The sequence below is a fragment of the Talpa europaea genome (assembly GCF_964194135.1).
Source record: "Talpa europaea genome assembly, chromosome: 1".
Lineage (NCBI taxonomy): Eukaryota > Metazoa > Chordata > Mammalia > Eulipotyphla > Talpidae > Talpa > Talpa europaea.
Window position 1 is genome coordinate 112975628 of NC_140073.1, and position 21677 is coordinate 112997304.

The 21677-nt window shown below is 52.2% G+C and overlaps 2 protein-coding genes across 3 annotated transcripts; both read left to right on the forward strand.

Annotated features, from left to right (window-relative positions):
• Positions 1–2673: 2673 nt before the first annotated feature.
• HOXD9 (homeobox D9) lies at positions 2674–4182 on the forward strand (the record flags this gene model as incomplete). The annotated part of the gene is given in 3 exon segments (XM_084238680.1): positions 2674–2775; positions 2777–3593; positions 3941–4182. Coding segments are annotated over 3 exon segments (1161 nt in total).
• Positions 4183–10240: 6058 nt separating this feature from the next.
• On the forward strand, positions 10241–11490 carry HOXD8 (homeobox D8; the record flags this gene model as incomplete). Of its 2 annotated transcripts, none has more annotated exons than XM_084229551.1 (2): positions 10241–10820; positions 11195–11490. In XM_084229551.1, the coding sequence occupies 2 exons, from the start codon at positions 10241–10243 to the stop codon at positions 11488–11490; spliced, it is 876 nt and encodes a 291-aa protein (XP_084085677.1). The 2 variants fall into 2 exon arrangements, with proteins under 2 accessions (XP_084085677.1, XP_084085678.1); XM_084229552.1 differs by having other exon boundaries at positions 11198–11490.
• Positions 11491–21677: the final 10187 nt, after the last annotated feature.

Below are 21677 nucleotides of genomic sequence, written 5' to 3' on the forward strand. Positions count from 1 at the left end.
AGCATTTGTCACTAGTGGAGGAAGTGATAATCCAGCCTGCCTGTGTTGTGTTTTCATAGTTGGGAAGAAGGAGAGTCCTCTCTCCTCCTCCCCTCACTGATAGTAACATAATTGCACTGGCAATGGGTGGGAGCTTGCCTAGAGCCTTTTAAGTAAACCTGTGCCCCAACAGCTTGCTCCTCAGAGCTGTCTACTTGTATATCTTCCTCTCTTTGGTGGTGGTTGTGTTATTTTTAATGCTTTCAGTGAGGATCTTGGTGAATTCCAGCTGGTGGACCATCATCAGGGGGCTGGGTTGAAACTAGTCTTGCCCACCTGGAAGCCGCTGGGCCTCCATTAAAGGAACAAGGACAAGCAGCAGCCTAGTATTGCATCGCATCCAGTTCTGCCCCCCTTTTCCTCATCCCCAGCCCCATTCCCAAGCACAAGACAGCCAGGCTACAGCAAAGCCCCAAATGGGTGAGTTTTCCCATCCCATTTTGCCCTGGTTTCCTTGTGGGAGAATTTTATGCTGCCATTACCTTTTAGTGGCCCACATGAAAATTTGTTAAAGGAAGAAAAGATTTCCCCCAGTCAATCCTCCCTCTATTTAATTACGAAATGCTGATCCTCAGAGTCACTGTATCTGGAAGACAGGGAAATGTACAAAAGGTGACTGAAAGAGAATTTGCAAATGAACATGACTTCCCATGAAGGCCAGTGTTCCAAATGCCGCAGTCAGGGCTCAGAAAACTCCAGACAGCTTGCACAAGTGTTTATGTATACATAGATGTAGATATTGCAGGATCCTCGGCCCAAGAGAGTCCAGACTTAATCCAGCCCTGCCAGGGAGAAATGAGGAGAGAACTTGGGGTCTAGGGGAAAGAGCTAACAGAGAATTCAAGAATTCGTTACCCTAGATAGTGCTGTGGTTTCGAAGGGTCTCAGACAGCTTCAAGCAGCTTCACAAAACATGTCCTTTTCATTTTTCCTCTATAAACAATCTATTTGGCGACTCTAAGCTTAGACCCCTCATCCAGGAAGTCTTGGGGAGACAGAATTTATTTGGAGTTTTAAATTCCCTCCTGAAATAAAAAACCTTTCAGAATTCCGAGAGAGATCCTTTAAGGGGCCATTTCCTAGCGGCAAAGAAACAGCTCGAATCAATGCCAGGTTGGGAACACTGAAATAGATTTGCCCCAGATCTCCATTGGTTGGGCAGAAGGAAGGCAATTTTAACTTCACCCATCCCCTGCGATGTGAGGAGCGCCATTAGTTGTTGACAAGGGGCCAAGTCTCGGAGGAAAATCCGTGCTACAGGCAAAGGCGGCCCCTCTAGAACAAAATCAGAAAGCCATTGGCAATAGCAATCAATCAGGCCATAAGTAGCCATTTGCCCCCTTCCTTTCCGGGGCGCGAGGTGGGCTGGTAGCCCTCCAAGGGTGCGTTGGGCAACTTGTAGAGCGAGGAGCAAATCCTCCGCCGCGAGCGCCCAGCTGCTTTTGTCTCGGCTCCCAGCCGGGCTTCTGAGTCTTTGTACCATGGATTTGGGAGTGACAATGGGCATCTCCCTCAGATTCAAGGCTGCCCAACCTTAACTCTGGAGGCAAAAAAGGGGGGTGGGGGGCGGATTCGGAAGACAGTAGCCCAAGGACCAGGCCATTTTAAGGACATCTCCGGAATCCACTTGCAGGCCTCCAAGTGGGAAGCATGTCAAGCGGCCCTGCCTGGGGAGATGCAGTTTCCCCGGCCTTTTTGAGGCAAGGTCGGGCCGGCGGGTGGGAGTGGGCCTTCGCCAGCACTAGGCTTCTGCCCGATGGCGTGTTCTCTTGCAGGGCCTTTGCAGTAGCCCAGGAGAAGACGAGGCAGTCTGGCCGCCACTGCCCGCGCGGTGCGGACTCGCCAACCACCCGGCCCTTCCGAGGCCGGGCAGAAGTCGCGGCCGGCCGTGGCCGCCACCGCGCCCAACCCTGGGGCCGGGCCACCTCGGCTAACCCCTCGGGCCGCGGCGTGTGCTCAGCCTCACGTCGGGGGTGTGTGTGGCTGCGCCGGCGTGTGTGAGTGCGGTAGGGGGAGGGGGCCCTCCGAACTGCTCCATCCGTCCGTTTTATTAGGGACACATTAATCTATAATCAAATACACCTCATAAAATTTTTATTGAAAGGCATAATATCATTACAGAGGTCTTCCACCTGTTTTAAACAACACGACAAGCTGTGAGAGAGCGTGTGTGGGTATGTAGGGAGGGGAGGGGTGGTTTGGGCAGAGAGAGAGGCTCCGAGCAAAGAACTCCCCTCGGGCGCCAGGGGGCCGCCTCCGAAGCCCGGCCTGCCTCGGGGCCCTCGCGGCCCTGTGCGCCCCGGCTCGCTCCAGGCTGGCCCCGCGCTCCGTGCACCCAACACGCGCGCCCGGGCGCCCCGGCGCCGGGGAGGCAGCGTCGGGATCGGGACTGGAAGACCAAGGGCGGCAAGTGGACGCGAACAAATAGTCCCCGGCGCCTCCTGCGGCCGCGGTGGGACGGGTGGCCCCGGCCGCCGCCAGGCTGGCCGGGCCGGGCCGGGCCGGGCCGAGCGGGGCGCACGGGCCCGGGCCCGCGGGCTCTAATTGCAGGGCTTATGTTGATGATGATTTTTTTTTTTTAAATCACAGCAGCCCCCAGTTTAGCGGACTGATTTACTCCCGGTATTGGTAAATATGATCACGTGGGCCGCGCGACCAATGGTGGAGGCTGCAGCCTGCGAACTAGTCGGCGGCTCGGGCGCCGGCGGGGAGCGGCGCGGCGGCGGGCAGTGTAACCTTGGGTGGGAGCGCGCGGCGCCTCAAAATGTCCTCCAGTGGCACCCTCAGCAACTACTTCGTGGACTCGCTCATAGGCCATGAGGGCGACGAGGTGTTCGCGGCGCGCTTCGGACCGCCGGGGCCCGGCGCGCAGGGCAGGCCCGCAGGTGTGGCCGACAGCCCCGCCGCGGCCGCCGAGTTCGCCTCGTGTAGTTTTGCCCCCAAATCTGCCGTGTTCTCCGCCTCTTGGTCCGCGGTGCCGGCCCAGCCGCCCGCGGCGGCGATGAGCGGCCTTTACCACCCGTACGTGCCCCCGCCGCCCCTGGCCGCCGCCGCCTCGGAGCCCGGCCGCTACGTGCGCTCCTGGATGGAGCCGCTGCCCGGCTTCCCCGGCGGCGCGGGCGGCGGGGGCGGCGCGGGCTCGGGCCCCGGCCCCGGCCCCGGCCCCAGCCCCGGCCCGGGCGGCCCACCCAACGGGCGCCACTACGGGATTAAGCCTGAAGCCGGAGCGGCCCCGACCCCAGCCACCTCCTCCTCCACGTCCTCGTCCTCCACTTCCAAACGGACTGAGTGCGCCGCGGCCCGCGAGTCCCAGGGGAGTGGCGGCCCCGAGTTCTCGTGCAACTCGTTCCTACGGGACAAGGCAGCAGCGACGCCCGGGGCAGCCGGGCCCGGGGCGGGGATCGCGTCCGGGTCCGGGTCCGGGTCCGGGTCCGGGTCCGGGGCGGGCGGCTCCTCGGAGCCCTCGGCTTGCAGCGACCACCCGAGCCCGGGCTGCCCGCTGAAGGAGGAGGAGAAGCAGCATCCGCAGCCGCCACCGCAGCAACTTGACCCAAGTAAGTGCAAAAGAAATTGCCCCCTGATTTATTGCTGAAACCTGTAAGGCTCGAATGTGCAAAACTGATAGTTTTACTAACCTATAAAAACGTCTAGACGCCTACCCTAGCCTAGGCGAGCAACATGCATCCATAAAAAAGCTTCCCATAACCACCTACCCTGGGCGCGCGGTTTGTACGGTAAACAGTGCGCGGACATTAAGGCTTTTTATGATAATTCACCCCAAGTTGTGAAAAGCGGCCATCCTTGGTGAAATTAATTTAACGACCTCTCTCCCCCACCCTGTCGTCTCTCCCTGCCTCCCCTCCGCCCCTCGCTCCCCTTCTGCAAACCCCCCTCTTCGTAGACAACCCCGCAGCTAACTGGATCCACGCTCGCTCCACCCGGAAAAAGCGCTGTCCTTACACCAAATACCAGACGCTTGAGCTGGAGAAGGAATTCCTCTTCAACATGTACCTCACCCGGGACCGACGTTATGAGGTGGCAAGGATTCTGAACCTCACAGAGAGACAGGTCAAAATCTGGTTCCAGAATCGTAGGATGAAAATGAAAAAGATGAGCAAGGAGAAATGCCCCAAAGGAGACTGACCCAGCGCAGCGCCGGCGGGACCGCTCTGTTTTGCAAAGGCAGTGGGGTTTTTTTCCTTTGTGGGTGCTTGATTTCCAGAAACTCTCCAGCGACTCGGACTTTTTTTTTCTTTTTTAGGTAGAAGTGACTGTGCGGTTGGTCTCTGTGAGGTATTTGGGGACTCTGTTTGCTCGCTAATATGTTGGAAAAACCAAGTGGCTTTGGGATTTTTGCCCTGTCCCGCTCCCTCCCTTTTGCGCCCCGCTGGTTCCTTAGGAAATGCTTATTTTGTGAGTGCACGCTGGCTTGAGGAGCCCTCTCCTGTGTAAATGTCCCCATGTTTTTGAAAAGTGCTGTAGTTTAGCCCCCAGCGCTGCTCAAGCAGGGCCCAAAAGCGCCCGGTTTCGGAAAATGAAGGCAGAGCAACGACATTGCGGAGGCTCGCCCAGGCGGAGGCCCCGCTGGGTTGCACACCGGTTAAGAAAGACCCCCTTTCCTCAGGGAGCCCGCAGGCCCTCGACTGAGACCTGGAACAGGGCCTAGCCAGGAGCCCAGGGCTTCAGGTGGGTTGGGGGGGGGGTTATTCTCAGTGCACTGGAGGAGCTGCTCTCTACCGGAGAGTGCTTGGCTCGCGGGGGCGGCCGCGGGTGCAGGCCCTCGGGGTTCCTGCCTGAGGACCAGTTGTAAATGTTACCGTTCCTACCAATAAATGCTGACCTGATCAAATGGAGCCTAGACGCTGGCCCTGAACGCTGTGTGCCTACTTTCTCTGTCTCTCTGCCAAATGTCATTCCCACTGGACTTGTCCCTAGGATGGAGACACTGCTAAAAATCCAGGACCCTTCCACCTGAGAAGTCTCTCTGATGTGCCTCCAAGTGTCCCTTCATGTGGGTCCACCTAGCCTAGAGCACATGGTGGAGGGGGTAGTGGGACCTTGCAGCTGGTCCTTCCCTAACCTGGTTTCAGTACATAAGAGAACTCTGTGCCCTGGGCCCAGTGGATCCTATGGGCTCCAGGAGCCAGGAATCCGCTGCTGGGACTTTGGCACACTGCACTTCAGGACCCCTCTGCTGCTGGAACCCCAGCCTTCAGACCGGGGTCTTCCCCGCCCACACAAAAAGAAAAGGACCAACTCTATACTCAGGAGCAACCTCCAGCTTGGCGGGGCTGGCTGGTTCCAGGAGGACTGAGCCAGTTAGGCTTGTGAGCCTCTGCCCCTCCCCACAGGAGCCACAAAGTGACCTTAACAGATCAAAATGGTCAAGGCTCTCCTCCGCAACTACCCTCATCCCACCGCCCCCTTCCCCCATCCAGCTTCTGTGTGTTTAGCCCCCAGCTTGGCCCTCTGAGGGCCGCATTCAGAGGCTAAAATGAAGGTCATTGTAAGTGAGGGTTCGGGCCCAGCATGGCCTTTGCAGGCCAAGAGGCCGGCGCCAGGCTGCCTGGGCTGGGCGGAAGGCGGGGGCGACGGCAGAGTTTTGGGGGATCCTGATGAAAGAGGGGACTTGAAGGAAAAGCAGAGGGGGGCTGGGAGGGAAAGCCAAGGCCCAGATCCGGCAGAAGGTGCTGCCTACCCCCACCCCTACCGCCAACCCGATACCTAGGGCTCTTTGAAAACAGGAAGAACCAAGGTGTCATAAAGCCATCTAGCCGGCGAGACGTCTGGAGGTAATGAGTTTACGACAGGTCCGGCGCTTCGCTTTGAAACCATCTCATTTTGATGTTTGTGTTTGTGGGAGGAAAGGAAAAATGCAGACAAAACTGGGTCTTAAAATCTGGACAATAAAATATAAACAAAACTGCTTTGGACCGAGAAAGCTAGGGCCTGGGAGCCCTCGGGTGAGTGTGAGCACCTAGGAAATAAAAATGAGGGAAAGGAAGGGGAGAAAGAAGATGATGGATTTCTGATTTAAAAAAAAAAATGAACTGGGTATTAGAAGTAGTCTAGTGTGGGTGGCTGTTTACAATATTTTTACTGTGGCTGGGTCTAGCTAATTTTTTTTTCTTTAATCCAGCTTGTTATTTGGGAGTGGGAGGGCCAGTGATCTTGGGTCATTTACTCAGGGGAGGTTCTCGCAGTGGCATGGTGGGTGGGAAAAGATTAAGTTATTGGCTCTCCATGCCAAACTTTGCAGGAAAACTATTGTTAGAAATTCTATTTGTTTATTAAAAGAATAGAGATCACAACTGGACTGGAGGGAAGCACTTTTGAAAATGAGGGAAAAAAAGATTATGCTCGCAGGAAACAACTAAAATGATTAAAGTCTTTGCTTTAAAAATAAATTCAAGTGGAATGTACAGATAATTCATTTCACACTGACTTGATGTAAATTTAAAATCTCATTTATTGTGCACAGAAGATTCAATGAGCACAACCCAACAGGGCTTTTCCAGAGAGCCACTTAGAAATCCAGCAAAAAAGCTTTAGTTCCCCCCACCTCACCCCTGCCATTGGCCAGCAAAATGGGCCTGAATTACAAATTACAAAATAGCAAATATTCACGATTTAATGCTAAAAGTAATAGCTTTAAAAGAAGAAAATTATCAGAATTAACACATAATTTCTTAGTTCTCGAAGTCCCCAGCCCCCTTTTTTTAAAAGTTTGTTGCCGTTAAAATTTAGAAAGTTGTAATTTTTGTTAAATCTGGCGCGTCCTTAAATGTGGACGATTACAGAATGGAAACCTAATTTGTCTGGCAAAGGAAAGCCTGGAAGCTTTTGGAAAAGACTGTACTGGAAGCCCTTGGGAGCACAAATATCTTTGGCATTCAGGAGCCCCTGTTTGCTGCACTTGACTTGTTGACAATCAAAGGGATGAAGCAGTATTATTGTCAGCGATCCAAGCCCCAGTCAAACTAAAGAGCAAGATTGGAATTGGTTTGAGTAGAATAAAAGCGAAGTTAAGCACGGTCGGCTCGAGGTTGCGTTTGGCCACTAGAGGGCGCCGTTACTCCATTTTGTGATCTCGTAAAGCTGGCGCTGCGGCGCAGGACGGTTTTCATGAAAAATATTTACAATCTTATTTTAAATTCCAAATTAGGATAAATTTAACCAAAAAGAAGTGTGCCCCCATTAAATTCTCCAGTCGTGTTTGTGAGGTATAAAATTTGGGCTTAGTCAAGACTTCAGAAAATTTGGACTACGGTACAGCTGAAACTAAAAAAAACATGGTTAAGTTACCTCATTCTATCAAAACGGAAAGGTGTAAAAGTATAGATCTTTGTTTACTAAGTAAATCGCGCTTTCCCCACTCATGTTACAAACAGAATGCTTGAAAAACAAAGTTTTATCCCAAGAGGAAATGTGTTGTAATGGTTTCTTTATTAGGCCAGAAAGTGTAGAAGTGAATTCTGTAGTTTTAGTGCTGCTTCTTTTTCGTCCCCCGGGAATCACACAGTTCTAAACGATATTTCGTATCATTGAGATCTGGCGTCAAGCTCGTTCCATTCCAAAACATACTCATTTATCGAGGGTTTAAACATGCACTCGCACGCACGCCAAAGAATGAAATAAACAGTCACAATTACAAAGTTAGTTTCAAGGCTTTACTGAAAATAATACTTTTAATTGGGCATTTGCAACACAGAAGCACAAATCTTGGAAGTCAGAATCGATTCATTGCCTTCCGATTTAAAGAAAGTTTTATCTGGCGACAACCAGCAGAAAACAACAGAAAGCCCTACCTTCCACCACCCCCATAACAAAAGTCTCTTGCGCTCCCTGCTAATTTAAAAATTAAATAAAACATGGCTTTATTATCTGGAGATCCATTAGCAATCCTTTTTTTCTTCACCATTTCCAGCCATTCCCTGTAGAAGCAATGAAAAGTTTAGACGTTATTATCTTGTTATGGCTTTACATATCGACATAATTTTCTCCTTTTGCAAAAACGTGATATTCAGTCCACGCGGACTGACCTCAGGATCTCGCACTCACATGTTGGGCCAACCCACCAGCAATAGGGGGAGCTGAAATCTCTGGGGTGCTGCACCTGTGGGGGCAGTCCGGGGGTTTTAGACTTTCGCATTTGGCGTGAAAAACCGGCGTGTTGTGTTTCAGCTTTAGCAGGAGAGCCCTCTGTGGGCTCCAGCGTGTTTAAGAGGTTGGTGCTCAAGGCCGGTGGGCCTGGTGTCTTCACAGCCGTGGATTTTTCCCAGGGAAAAGGGGATTTGGTCGCCCAAAGAACCCACGAAAAAGGCTGCGTAGGCAAGGGAAAACGCACTCGAGAGAGATAGTACACGTATTTGGATATTAAAATAGGAGCGGGGAAACAATGTCGGGGAGAGAAGGCGATTGGTGGCGCAACGCCAAAGTGGCTAAAGAGCAGGCTTCGAAAATGAACACTATTTTGCTGATCCGCGCTCGACTTGCCCACAGGACTCGGGGACGTTGCTCTTCCACATCATGCACAAGCTGAGGCTTCTCATTGTTTTCTTTGGGAGAAATTAGTAACTTTAAACTCAGCCCGGCGCCCACTCTTGGCAGCAACTTCACAGGCTTCGCGGGTGAACTAGAATCGTTCGCAGAAGATGGGCGCCGCCTGCAGCTGCCTGGAACCGGTGGGATCCAAGCGCCGGCCCCGAGCCTCCAAGGGGGGGACTCGCAGGCGTGAGCCCCCCGCGCTCTGCCCGGGGGAGTCGGGGTGGGGCGCCGGCCCAGGTCCGCTCGGCGCGGGGGCCGAGAGCGGGGAGTCGCGCGTCCCGCCCGCGGAAAGGCCACCCACCCCTGAGGGAGTCCTGCGTCCCGCCCTGGAACATTTCTCTTCGCTTCTCTATTTACTCCCTCAGCAATGCTAATGTCCCCCCCCCACCCACATTCTTCAGCTCCCCCCCCTGTGCCGAGCGCTGACGTCTATCAAGGGTGAAATGATGGAAACTATATTCATGGGCATGATTTCCATTAAATATCAATTAACCTGGGAGCCTCAGCCAGGCGTGCAGTGCGTCAAGGGTAAATGTACATCTCATTTCCACAAGGCCCGCTCAGCTGGTAAAGAAGGACTTAGAGATTCGCCGTGATAAAGCCCGGCTTTAGGGTCACCCTTGTGGCCTTTAATCAAAGCGCTTCGATGGGACCCAACTCCAATTGGACTGTCCCGACAGGCTGCGCCCGCGCGTCCGTCAGTGCAAAAAGACGCGGCCAGCTCTGCGGGGCAGCCCCGGGGACCTGGGGAGGGAGTCCTCTGCTCCGCAGCCTCCTGGGAGTGGCCTCCCTGCCTCCCCCCAAGTGTAAGGTTCGGCCGCGCCCCCGCCCCGCCGGCCGCGGTCCGCACGCCCGCGGCCCCAGGGGCCCCGCCAGCCCTTGGCAGTGCGGCTTTATGGGCCCCCTTTAAGGCCGGCGGAGGCATCTCCCGGCCGGCGTGAGGCGTCCCGTCGGGCGCAATGGTGTCGCCTCCGCGCGGATCCCTCCGCGCGGTTATCTCGCCCCCATCTCGCTGCCTGTCCGCGCAGTGGCGTGGTGCGAAAATGCCTCGCCGGGGCGCACCGGGGCGGCAGCCTCGGCGGCAGCGGCGACGAGAGCGGTGGGAGGGGGCCGCGGGGGGGGCGAGGTGAGAGGTGGCGGCGGGCAGAGGGTGTTTTTTTTTCCTTTCCCCTCCAGAGCGGGGGCTTGTAAGCCGAAGCCAAAGAGTGTCCCCGTGGGCCGGGCGCACTTTTTTTTCTCGTCCCGGTGCGCTCGGGGCCGCTGGCGCCTCAGAGGAAACAGTGGCGGCGGCGGGGCCGGTCACCCGGGCGGCGGCGATCCCACGGCGGCCGGGCCGGCGCGCGCCCGGAGAGGGCGGGCGGCGGAGCGCGGGGGCTGGGTGAGGCCCCGCGACCCTCGAGGGAGGCGGCGCGAGCGCGAGGGCCGGGCATGAGCGCCCAGTAGCCGGGCGCCCGCGCCGGCCGGGCCTCAGAGGCGACGCGCGGGCGGGCGAGCCGGCGGCAGCGGCGACGTAGCGGCGGCCGCGCCGCGCGAGCAGCCGCCCCAGAGGCCCTCGCGGCAGCGGCCGAGCTGAGGCGCGCTCCCTGCCCGCGCCGCCCGCCCGCCCGCCCGCTCGCTCGCCCGCGCCCCTCGGCCCCCGGCCGCCGCCGCCCCGATGAGCTCGTACTTCGTGAACCCGCTGTACTCCAAGTACAAGGCGGCGGCGGCCGCGGCGGCGGGCGAGGCCGTCCATCCCACGTACTACGACTGTCACTTCGCGCCCGACCTCGGCGGCCGCCACGCCGCCGCGGCCGCCGCCGCCCTGCAGCTCTATGGCAACAGCGCCGCCGGCTTCCCGCACGCGCCCCCGCAGGCGCACGCGCACCCGCACCCTTCCCCGCCGCCCGCGGGGCCGGGGTGCGGCGCTGGGGGGGCCCCGGGCCCCGGCCAGGACTACTTCCACCCCGGCGGGGGCAGCCCGGCCGCAGCCTACCGGGCCGCCCCTCCTCCTCCTCCGCACCCTCCGCCTCCGCCGCCGCCTCCCCCCTGTGGCGGGATTGCCTGTCACGGGGAGCCCGCGAAGTTTTACGGATACGATAACTTACAGAGACAGCCGATTTTTACGACCCAGCAAGAGGCCGAGCTGGTACAATATCCTGACTGTAAATCGTCCAGTGGTAATATTGGCGAGGACCCAGACCACTTAAATCAGAGCTCGTCTCCTTCTCAAATGTTTCCCTGGATGAGACCACAAGGTTGGGATGCCTTTTTTTTTTTTTTTTTTCCAAACTGGGGAAAGGGGAGAAATCTACTTTCATCTCACGTTCTGGCTTTAAAACTCGCTTTTTCTCTCCCTCTCCTGTGTAGCTGCAGTGGCTCTTACTCAAAGTAATACAGACTTTTCCCCTTAAAGTAGAAACCATGTAAAGATGATGGGGACAGAGTGATTGTGAGGACCTTCTCTCTGCCCCTCTTGCCTGCAAATCCTACATATACAAGAGCTAAGGAGAGTTCTGTACAGTCCGGCCCTTAGACCTGGTCCAGAAACCTCCAGCAACCCACAGAGACACCATTCCATTTTTTAAACAATTATTTTCCTCTTTTTTTTTTTTTTTGTTGTTGTAATCAGCAGCTCCTGGTAGACGAAGAGGAAGACAAACCTACAGTCGTTTCCAAACCCTAGAGTTGGAAAAGGAATTCCTTTTTAACCCTTATCTGACCAGGAAGAGAAGAATCGAGGTTTCCCACGCCTTAGCTCTCACCGAGAGACAGGTAAAAATCTGGTTCCAGAACAGGAGGATGAAATGGAAAAAGGAGAACAACAAAGACAAATTCCCGGTTTCCCGACAGGAGGTGAAAGACGGGGAAACTAAAAAGGAAGCCCAAGAGCTGGAGGAAGACAGAGCCGAGGGCCCGACAAATTAACTTCTACCTTTAAAAATTTACCACAGACTATTAAAACTAATGATCAACATATGCTGGTGGACACCACCTATTTTCTTTGTTGGAAAAGGACTTTACCTTATTTCAAGCTACCTTCATGTCACTGCTCTTGAGGTTTCTTCGCTTTGAGAGGGATTGGGGTGTTTAAAAAAAAAAGTTTCTAGCATCTCCTAGAAGCACGCTTGAGCTGACCTATGTAAGGGTAATTTGATACTGACCTTGTAGCTATATTTTGAAAATGGTAATTTTTAATGTCTCAACTGGTGATTTGCCTCAACAACGTAAACTTCCTAATGATTAGCACTAAATAACTGAATATAAAATGCTTTATTAATCAGACAAGTGCACTTGAACATTTTAAATCTTTTCTTTATGGTGAGTAAATTAAAAGAAGTCTATTAATTTTTTAAAAAATTATGCCTGCAGAATATTTACTTTATATTATTTTGATCAAAATGTATTATTTATGTTTTTTTCTTTCTTCTTTTATAATGAATGGTTCGGATGCCTTTTCTTTACTCCTAAAAGGTTTCTTTGAGTATTTTGTTAATGTAATATCTCGGGGAAAAGTCTGGGCCAAATATTTGAAAAGCACATGTTAACTAAAGACTGTAATGTGTAGTCCGGGTTCTGCCGCTTCCTTAAACTTCGGGACGGTGTTGGGCCAGTGGCAGAAGTTTCAGCACAATGTCAAAGTTAAAGTTAACATTTAAATAGTTTTTCTGTAGCCTGTACAAATTATGCCATTTAATCATCTAGAGTGAATGAATACTTGAAAAGCCAATTATAACATTTTCACTCATTAACTTTTCACTCTAGCAAATCGCCTTGTGGGATTCCTCTCATTTTTCAACCTACTTTCGTTTTGAAACCACACTTGGTGTTGCCTAAAACTGCTAGGTTTCTATGCTGTGGCCGCTGCTGTGATTCCATTTTTTTTTTTTAGTAGGTGCCATATTTATTTGTATTCCGTTCACTCTGCACGCCCATTTTGAGCCAACTTGCTGTGTGTGTCTCAGATGTCGGTTGGTACGTCCTCTGCTGTTCTCTAGGATGGCCTCACCTGTTTGAAACAAGCCGCGAGAGCAAATGCAGAAAAAAAATGAGTGTAAACAACCGCTGCAGAACATAGCTAGCTCCTTAATAAAGAAATGAATCTTTTTCTAGAACTAGTGTCTTTGAGCGCCGCAAATAACCTTTCTCCCGAGTCAGGATCAATGGCCTGAGCTTATATTATACCAAGGCAACTTTCCAATGAAGCTTCTATTTGATTAAAAAAGGGGTGGGAATTAAATGGACCCACTATATTTAAAAAAAAAAAAAGATAAATGAATGTAACCAGAGAGGGGAGGAAGGGGTTTTCATTCTAGAGAGGGCTGGACAAGCTATCCTGACTTCATCTTGCTGTAAATACCCTTTCTAAGATGCTTTGAAAGCTTTGAACTTCACAAGGTCCTCCAATTGTAGGCCCGAGTGGGAAAGGAATCAGAGTCCAGGTTGCATCACAGTTTAATTTCACTGAACTGGCGCTAATGCTGGGATTTGGGATCTGTTATTAACGGGATATCCATTTTCCATTTGAGGCTGCTACCGCAGCTGCCATTTTATGAGGGAAGAGGAGGGGAAGAGGAGAGAGGAGAAATTCAAATAAACATGTCTCTTCACAAAAGGAAAAGCACCTTTACCAGGTAAACGTTAAACAGTTCTTTGCGTTTCCTAAGCCTGTTTATTTTAAAGAGGTATATTTTAATTTTCAGAGTGATTTCATTGCACAATAAGAAAACGAACTCCTATAGTTTTAGGCCTTTCACTCAAGGACCAGGGAAATGTCGTCACTGGATGGGCCAGAGGAGAAGCACCACCTGGCATTCTACCCAGGAAAAAGTCCTAGGCTGTGGCATTTGCTGACCTGAGCCAGGAGAGACAACTTTAAGTCCGGGTGGCCCCAGCTTAAGAAACATTTGCACAAAGGAGACAGCTGCAAACGCACATACTGGATTTAGATCTGAAACGTTTTGCCCTATGCACTGCCTGAGACTTTGCTGTTGCCGTATACAGAGTAAGGAGACTCCGCTCCTGAAAGCACAGCCAGGGAACAGCCTGAGGGGTTGCAGCCCAGAGTAAGCTGGTCAGAGACTGGTGCTGGCTAAACTCCAGCTGCCCTTGATTTAAGGGTTTCCTGTCTATAACAAAATCCAATGTCCCCCATTCAAAAATGCTCCCCCGAAGTCACTTTTAGAGCCTCTGATTTGTGCAAGATTATCAGGTGAGGAACCTAATCCATGGATGGGTGTGAAAATCTAGAGAAAAGGGAGGTTTAAAAAAAAAAATGTCCTTATTTCCTCTGCATTCAGTGGTGCTCTAAAAGTGTAACTTTTGGCCCCACTGGCCCCCTAACCCATAGTAATATCGTAACTCCTGTACAGAAAAATGCTCTGTTGTAACAACTGGTATATTTGAGAATATTTGTACATGTATAAATTTGGTATTGCTTTATTTATATATATATATATATATATACACACATAGGTGATAAGTGCGCAGAAAACTGTTGGTAATAAAGTGTAGGTATATGTTTCCTTTTGCAGTTGGGAAAAGGCATAGCTCTGTCTCCAAATAGCTTGGGGAGCTACACATCACACACACTCACCACCTTCTTTTTTACAGTGGGCAGAAACCTCCACCCCCATCATAGTGCTTTATGCAGACTGAAGCAGGGATGAGCAGAAGATGCCTTTCTAATTGGCTCCTATCTGTAAACATCAGAGGGGTGCTGCAACAAGCAAGCAAAGATTTTTGCTGCAGAAATTTGCATAAATTTTCAGAGACCCCATTGGCAGTCCTAGGCAATGCTTTTCTGCTCTGGACTATTTAGTCTGCTTAGAGAGATCTGTAAAGCTTTTAGACAAAATTAAGACCCTCCAATGTTAATGCTGAATTAAAGAACCAAGCCTTCCAAGTGATTCAGTTTCTTCCAAGTGATTCCGTGATTCCATAAACACACTGAAGAGGGTTTGGGTCTCAGTGATTCCTAGAGAAAAATCAGTTCAGGAGCTGCCATCTTGTGGGGGTTCCACAAAGCCGGGGTATGGCTTACCTCTGCACAGGGGGGAAAAGTGCAAATATGGCTGCCTTTTCAGTGCAGACTATTTCCCAGCCCTCCCTCCCCACACTGAAAAGGAGGGTCGTAAAGCTCTGCTTTTATTTGGGTAGCGGGAGAGGATAATGAGAGAAATTGACAAGTGAGACTTTTTCAGAAAATTTTAGAATCAAACAATCTGTTCAGTTCTATATGTGTAGACTAGCGTGAAGTGTTCTGACTGGGGAGGGTCCAACAACTTGCCCCATTTTCTTGTGTAATTAAAAGCATTTTATTATTCTTCAATGCAGGTGTTTCTATTCCACATCAAGCTTGTGTCCTCTGCTTCTCGGGGGTTTGCTGAACCTTCAGGCATCTAGGGCTAGACAGGGAAGAGAGAGAACATTTTAATGGACCTGGCTGCTGCTATGGTCCCTCCAGCAAAATTAGAGCACACTGAGAAGAATATGACTTTTGCTGACAGATGTCAGTCCTTAAATAAAAAACATGGAAGGTCGGGACTTTTTCAAGAGATAAAAATGGCCTTCTCCAGAGGGTGCTGTGGGTTTCTTATGTCTGGGCTACTTGGGTGTGTGAGGATGTTAGTAACAGAGAACTTACACATAGATATTCAATGCAAATGTTTATAAATGTATTACTATAAGTCCAAACACAGTGTCCTTGAAGGAATGGAGGGAGGGGTTACATCTTTTTGGCAGGTTCTGAAATCTGGATATCTATGTCCATGCCCATGCATTAATGTTAGGGGAGTGCTGGGACCAGCCAAGGCCATTTACTTTCAGGGGGTTTCACTGGGACAGTTTTTGTCAGAAGTGCAAAGGGAATGTGACTCCTGCCTTAAAAAGGGCTATTTTTTTAAAGGCTGAAATGAGAAGTTGCTCTTTTCCCGAACAAATGGACCCCCTGTCGTCTTCAATATTGCACTGAGCAGTCTTTTCAATGGACAAACATTTGGGGAGCAAGGGAGAGAAGAGAGGAGGAATTAGAACTGAATTCCATAGAAATGAGATTTACACTTAGGGGAGACTTAATGCAAGGGGTTTCTGAGAAGATCCAGAAAAACTGTTTCACCCTTAACCAAGGACTGTCCAAAAGGCTTTTCTACCCAGATAAAGACCAGGCAGTGACAGTTCAAACTGTTATTTTTAAGAAGTTAACAAGTGCTAAAACCATTTCCAGACTTTGAGCTGGTAGGTCACTCAATCTCCTACTGCAGAAGCCCCAAGAAAAGGGAAGGCCCCCAATTTATGTTGCATAGGGGGTGGGGGGAGAGCACACTTTCTTGGCCTGCAAAGTCCAGGTTTTCTGGGCAAGATGATTGGAGCGGGCTGGCCGGGAGATAAGAGGGGCAAAAACCGAAAGTACTTAGCTGCCCTTCCGGAGCCGGCCTTTTTGAGAGCAAGGGGGAGGAGGGAGGGCAGGGGAGGGGAGGGGAGGGGAGGGAGGGGAGAAGCCAAGATCCGCCCCCCCTCCCAGGGAGGAGAGTTGGAGGGGGCTGACTGCCAAGATCACCTTCCAGTGCTCCTAGGTACTACACCACACTCATTTTCACCCTAATATAGTGCCCATGTGAGCAGAGGTTTCAAGACAAACCAGGGGAGGGGGAAGAAAGAAAATAAAGAATTCCTAGAAAAGGTGAGAGAGTCAGGAACCTTGGAAGCAAGAAAGAATGAGAGAGCCCAGAAAGGGGGGCGCAGAGGAAAAGAGAGGAGGGAGAGAGGGAGGGGGGAGGAGGGAGAGAGAGAGAGAGAGAGAGAGAGAGAGAGAGAGAGAGAGAGAGAGAGAGAGAGAGAGAGGGAGAGGGGGAGAAAGAGAGGAAAAAACATGGCGCTTGCGAGCTGTATGTGCAAAATCCGCAAGGAATTGCAGTAAATTCCTTTTTGTTTGAAGAAAATTTACAACTTGGTAATAGACCTTTTTATGACCTATTTGCGGTCGTCATTGGCTGCGGCTGGTCATGTGCAGGCGCCGCTTGCCTTCACGGCCTTTTTCCTGATTTCCCAGGCGAATTTCCCCCCGCATTCTGCCTTCCTAGAGCCTCACCCCCTCTTTTTCTAACCTTTGTCTCTGCAGAGGTGGGCTCCAGTCGCCGATTGCGGGGTTCGCGGCGGCCTCGGCTCCCGCCGGGCGCCCGACTTGGCCCCGCCGCTTTGCCCGGGCTGCGCCGCGGCCGCCCCCGGAGCTGGTGGGGAGCCCGGCGGGTGGAGGAGCCCGGAAGGAATCCGGGCGCCCAGGCCCCCGCCCGCGCTGACACCGCCCTCGCGGAGCGGCCGGCCTGCTCGGGGTGACCGCAGCCACGCGGTTCCGACGCGTCTGCTCCGACACGAGGGGTCCCTGCAGCCCGGGGTGCGCCCGGCCGGGCGCGCCCAATGGATTACAGCAGCCGCCGGGGCCGTCCGCCGCCTCCAGCTCTGCAGCCTCCGGGTAAGAGTCGCTCCCTCCTCGCGCCCCGCGCACTGACACCGGGGAACTCGAGGCACCCACCCCCTGGGGCAACTGACCCCCTACTCTTCCTTGGGATCTGGGGTGACTGCCCCCCTTGATCCGTAGTCATTCTCATCTCAGAGCTGGCGCCCCCTGGGACGCCCGGTGGAGTCCCGCTGAACTCATAAAACGAAGGGAAGTCCCATTTCCTCTGGAGATTCCAAGAGGTGGATAGCGGCAGGCAGGACCCCAGTTCTTGGGTGGAGAGCTCCTTCGTCCCCATCCTGGGAAGAGTGTGTAGGTGGTTCCTGGACGTCTCAGCTTTGCTGGGGGGTCACTAAAGGCACTGTAGTTATAGAGCAGTGTTTTGTCGTTTGTCTGTGGTCAGAGGTATCTCAGGCTAACAGGTGTTACATGAAGGGTCAGGGTTTGGGGTGGAGGTGGGGTGGGGTGGATTCTGTGCGCCCAAGATGTGCTTGATTTGTCCATCTAGGCTTTGGTGAATGCTGCTGACTAACTTCTAGGGGGGTATGGTTCATTGGGCCTTGTGTATAAGATGGAATTTTAAATATTTTTAACTGTTTCTATAGTGCTTAGCGAATTTTTGCAACAACCTAACCTAAGAAAGATTTCTCCCACACCTAGTAATCTGCCAGGGGAATTTGGATTATTTTATGTCACAAAATGGATGCATGTTTTGGGAGGTAGTAGTGTCAGAAAATCTGGTGCAGGTCTTGAGGGAAAAACCAATAGACATTTCAGAAATGCGAAGCATGTCTAAGTTCAAACATCGCGTGTGTTTCTTATTTGCCAGAGTAGGAAGAGTAGATATTTTGCTCTCTAAATGTATTGTGGTTTTTGCCTAAAAATAAATATTATATAACATTTCCCCCTCCACTTCAAATTTACTGAACTGAAACATTATCTGAGATAAAAGAAAATTGCAGGGAGAAAAAGAATACTATTTCACCCACTGATTTTGAAAGGCATTTGAGGATGCTGTTTTCAAACCCTGCTGCCTATTGCATTATGGACAGACACATTGTGAAAGATTACAACCCTTGGACAGTCTGCCGCATTGCGCATAGGGCTGACCTGCGCATGGCGGAAGAGTATCCGCCCCAAAGCACTCAGCGGCAAATCCTGACTTAATGCTTCTCCAAAATATGCAATGTAACTGTTGGCCCTAAAGCATTTCTCAATAATAAATGGAATCTTTGTAGAACGGTATTTTTAGTAATTAACGATGGAATCACGCTCCTTTCAAAATGGAGGACCATGATTTGTGGTCAGTTGATGGTTGCAGAATTGTGAATCCCTAACAATGATAGCTCACAACTGAGCAACTCTGAATTGTTTTTTAAAACTGGGATGTCTGTATTTTTAAAGCTGGCATGTCTGTATTTCTCGACTAAGGTACAATGACTGTTGAGATCATTCTTTCATATTGGTAAAGCATTACCTATTGAAAAGCAGGTTCGTGATGGGGACTTAGGCCCGCCCCTGGCAGCTCCAGAGCCTGAAGAGCCCAGGAATAGCCCCTGGGACTAGGGTTGGAGGGTAGGGAGAGTTTTGGCCTGGGTGGCCTAGCCCTTGTGTTCACAGCTTCAGTGACTTTTCTTTGGGTTGGAGGGTTGTTGCGAGCCCAAGAGACTAGGAACCTTGGTGGGCTGCAGGTCCGATTATGCAGCAGAGGGTGATGTCATGGGCAGATATGAGGACTGAGGGGGCTCTTTGTAAATCCCCTGGCAGCATCAAGAGCTTATTGGAATGAAATGGTCAGTTGCATCTAAGGGAATAAATAATGTGCAAATCATTTGACCTCTAGCTACTTAGTCCTTGAGGAGACTACTTAAAAGCTTTTGGCACTGCCGGAAATGCCCCATTGTCCCTGATAATCTAAAAACAAAAGAAAAAGAAATGAAAAAAAAAAAATGAAACCAACCACAAACTCACAAGCTGGGGGGTGCAACTCCCAGTGTCCTCAGCCTGGACCTCTACCCGTTTGTAGACCAGGGCTCCCATAGGAAGTCAGGGCCGTGGTGTTTGCGGGTCAGGCTGAGAGCTGGGCTTGTGTTCTTAGCAAGAACCAGCAAAGAATGAAGTTCACTATTATAAATGTGGCCAAGCACCAGAGCCGAAAACCAAAGACATTTCCCTGTCAAATGCTCCTCAAAATAAGTATATTTTTGCCAGAATTCTGTTTTCTGAGCTGGAGAAGCAGGGGAAATCCGAACAAAGACAGTATTTCACTCTGGGCTGGCAGGCAGCTGTTAGAGGTATTTACGGCCTTGCCGCAGTGCGGGCCGCCGGGCAGGGCACGCCAGGGCACCGGAAGCTTGGAAGAAGCCACCAAGAATTAGGAATTCCGATTTAAGTCCAGTTTAGAGCTACTTTTCCGGAATTTGTGTGGATACCCTCTTTCTAGGAACTGATCCCTTAGACTTGATAGTTGGAGAGAATGCGGATGATACCGTGGTTTGTGAACGTAGGGTGTCCCCTCCTTGCTTAACGACTCCAGAGAAGCGGTGCACTTGATGGGAAATGGCTGATGCAAATGATAACCTTGAGAGTGTACCTTGGAAACGTGGCGATTTTGTTGGTTCAGCGGAATAGAACTTGCAAATCAGAAAGGACGTTTGAGACTTTTAATACAGTTTTCCAGGGAGAAAAAGGTCTATTTCCTTCCTGAGATGGCGCGCCCAAGCGTCCCTGCAGGCAGGCGCTGAAGCAGTGCGCGGTGCAGCAGCCCGCACAGCGCCGCACCCACCCGCGCACGGGTCGGAGCCCAGCGCGCCGGCCCGGGGTGTGGCGCCTGTGCAGAGTCGAACCGGCACAGCGAGGGAGGGGGGAGGGGTAAGTGGACTCGGGAGAAGATGCAACCTATAACCCCTTCTCTCCACTCCTCTCTCCCTCCCTCTTAGTCCTCTGCTACTACTCCTCTTTCTCTTACTCCAGTCTGCCACCTAAATACAGCCAGACAGCTTGCCCTAGACCCCGTTATTTCCAGTCATCTTGACCCACCACACTACCTCACCCCAACTTCAATCTGTACCCTAGAAACAGTCTGGAAACATGAGCTATTGACCAAAGGGAAACCAAATCTTTCAAGGTATTAAAAGAAATACACAGATTTTAACACCCTAAAAGAAGATATAGATATGAGTGGGGGTGGGGGGTGCAGAGAGAGGGAGAGAGAGACAGACTCCCGGGGAAGTGTGTAGATTTTTAGAGTTTTTTTTCAACCTGGTCTCTGTGCTTTGGGAAAAGGCCTTTCCTCTTGGCGCCTATACACACCGCCGAGCTTCAGGCCAACCCACCCTTCAGCTTGGCCCTTCTCGGATCTTGTTACGCCAGCGCAGCACGTCTGAGGGCTCCCTAGGAGCCGGCGGCTCAGCAGAGAGCGGTCAAATAAGTAAATAAACGGACAAACTGAAGGTTTTTCCGCCTGGGCTCGCCTAATTAATGGGCGATGCGCGCTCCCGAGCATCGAGCCTGTGGCCGGGGCGGGGGCGGGGTGGAAGGCGGCCGCGGGGCCCTCTCGACCCCCTTTGGCTGCCCCAGGGGCCACTGCGGGGCCTGTTCTCAGCCGCCGGTGCGGGAAGCCCCCCGCCCGCACGAACCCCGCTGGCGCGGTCCCCCAGCTCGCTGTCTGGCACCACGTCCAGGAGGAGGCGCTGTAGGACAAGCGTCTCGCCGGCTGCGGCGGCACGGGTGATGCCCCGGGCGGGAGCGGGCGGGGGAGGGGCGGACACGGGGCCCCGCCCCGCCCTCGCGGCCCGCCACCTCCCCCTGCGAGGAGCTCGGGCCTCCGGCCTCCCGGAGGGTCGGTGATGCTGCGCTCGCTCCCAGGGACAGCAGAAGCGGCCTCAGGCCGGTTCCGGGGTGGCAGGCCACCTCAGTTCCTCCGCCTTCCCGGAGGGGGCGCGATTTCTGCGCTCTGGGCTCCTAGGGTCTGGAACTAGGGTGCCCTGATAGGGTAAGCTGCCCCCAGCCCTCGGGTTCCTAACCAGCCTCCTCAAGCTGAACTGCTCTTCTGGCCACTTTCCTTTCCTGCGATTCCTGAATGGGCAGCCTTGAAAAGCAGAGAGTCCAGTGGCTTTTCCAGCAGGCTGATGGGCCTCACCCTGGTGCTCCTAGAAACAAGGCCAGGGGCCCAGGACTCTCTTGGGGCTCCTTAAAGTCTCTGAGAGCCAGAAAAAATCCCACTGATTTTGAAGGTTAAGGACACCCCAAATGCAGGTCTCTACCCTTTTCCAGCTCACCCACACACCTCTCACCATTGCACCCATTCTGGGGGGTGTTTCTTTCACCTGCAGTGATACCCAACTTTAACACCTGGCTCAGATCCTACCTGACCCCATTGATCCTTCATTGTTTCCTGGCAATGTACTCTTTATTCTACTTTGGAGCAATGATTCCTAATGAAGGCCTGCATTTCAGTGTTTATCATGCAGGTTTCTGGGTCCCACCCAGATTTACTGAGTGAGAATGTGCAGGACCTGCATTTTGGAAACTCTCTCCCTCAGGTTTACTAGGATGCTTGCCACAAGAGTCTCTCCTGCTTCTTCTATGGTTTTCCCTTCCCCAAGGGTCAAGTTCCTTCTACCATTCAGCAGTTCCTGGAGCTTGCTCCCTAATTGGG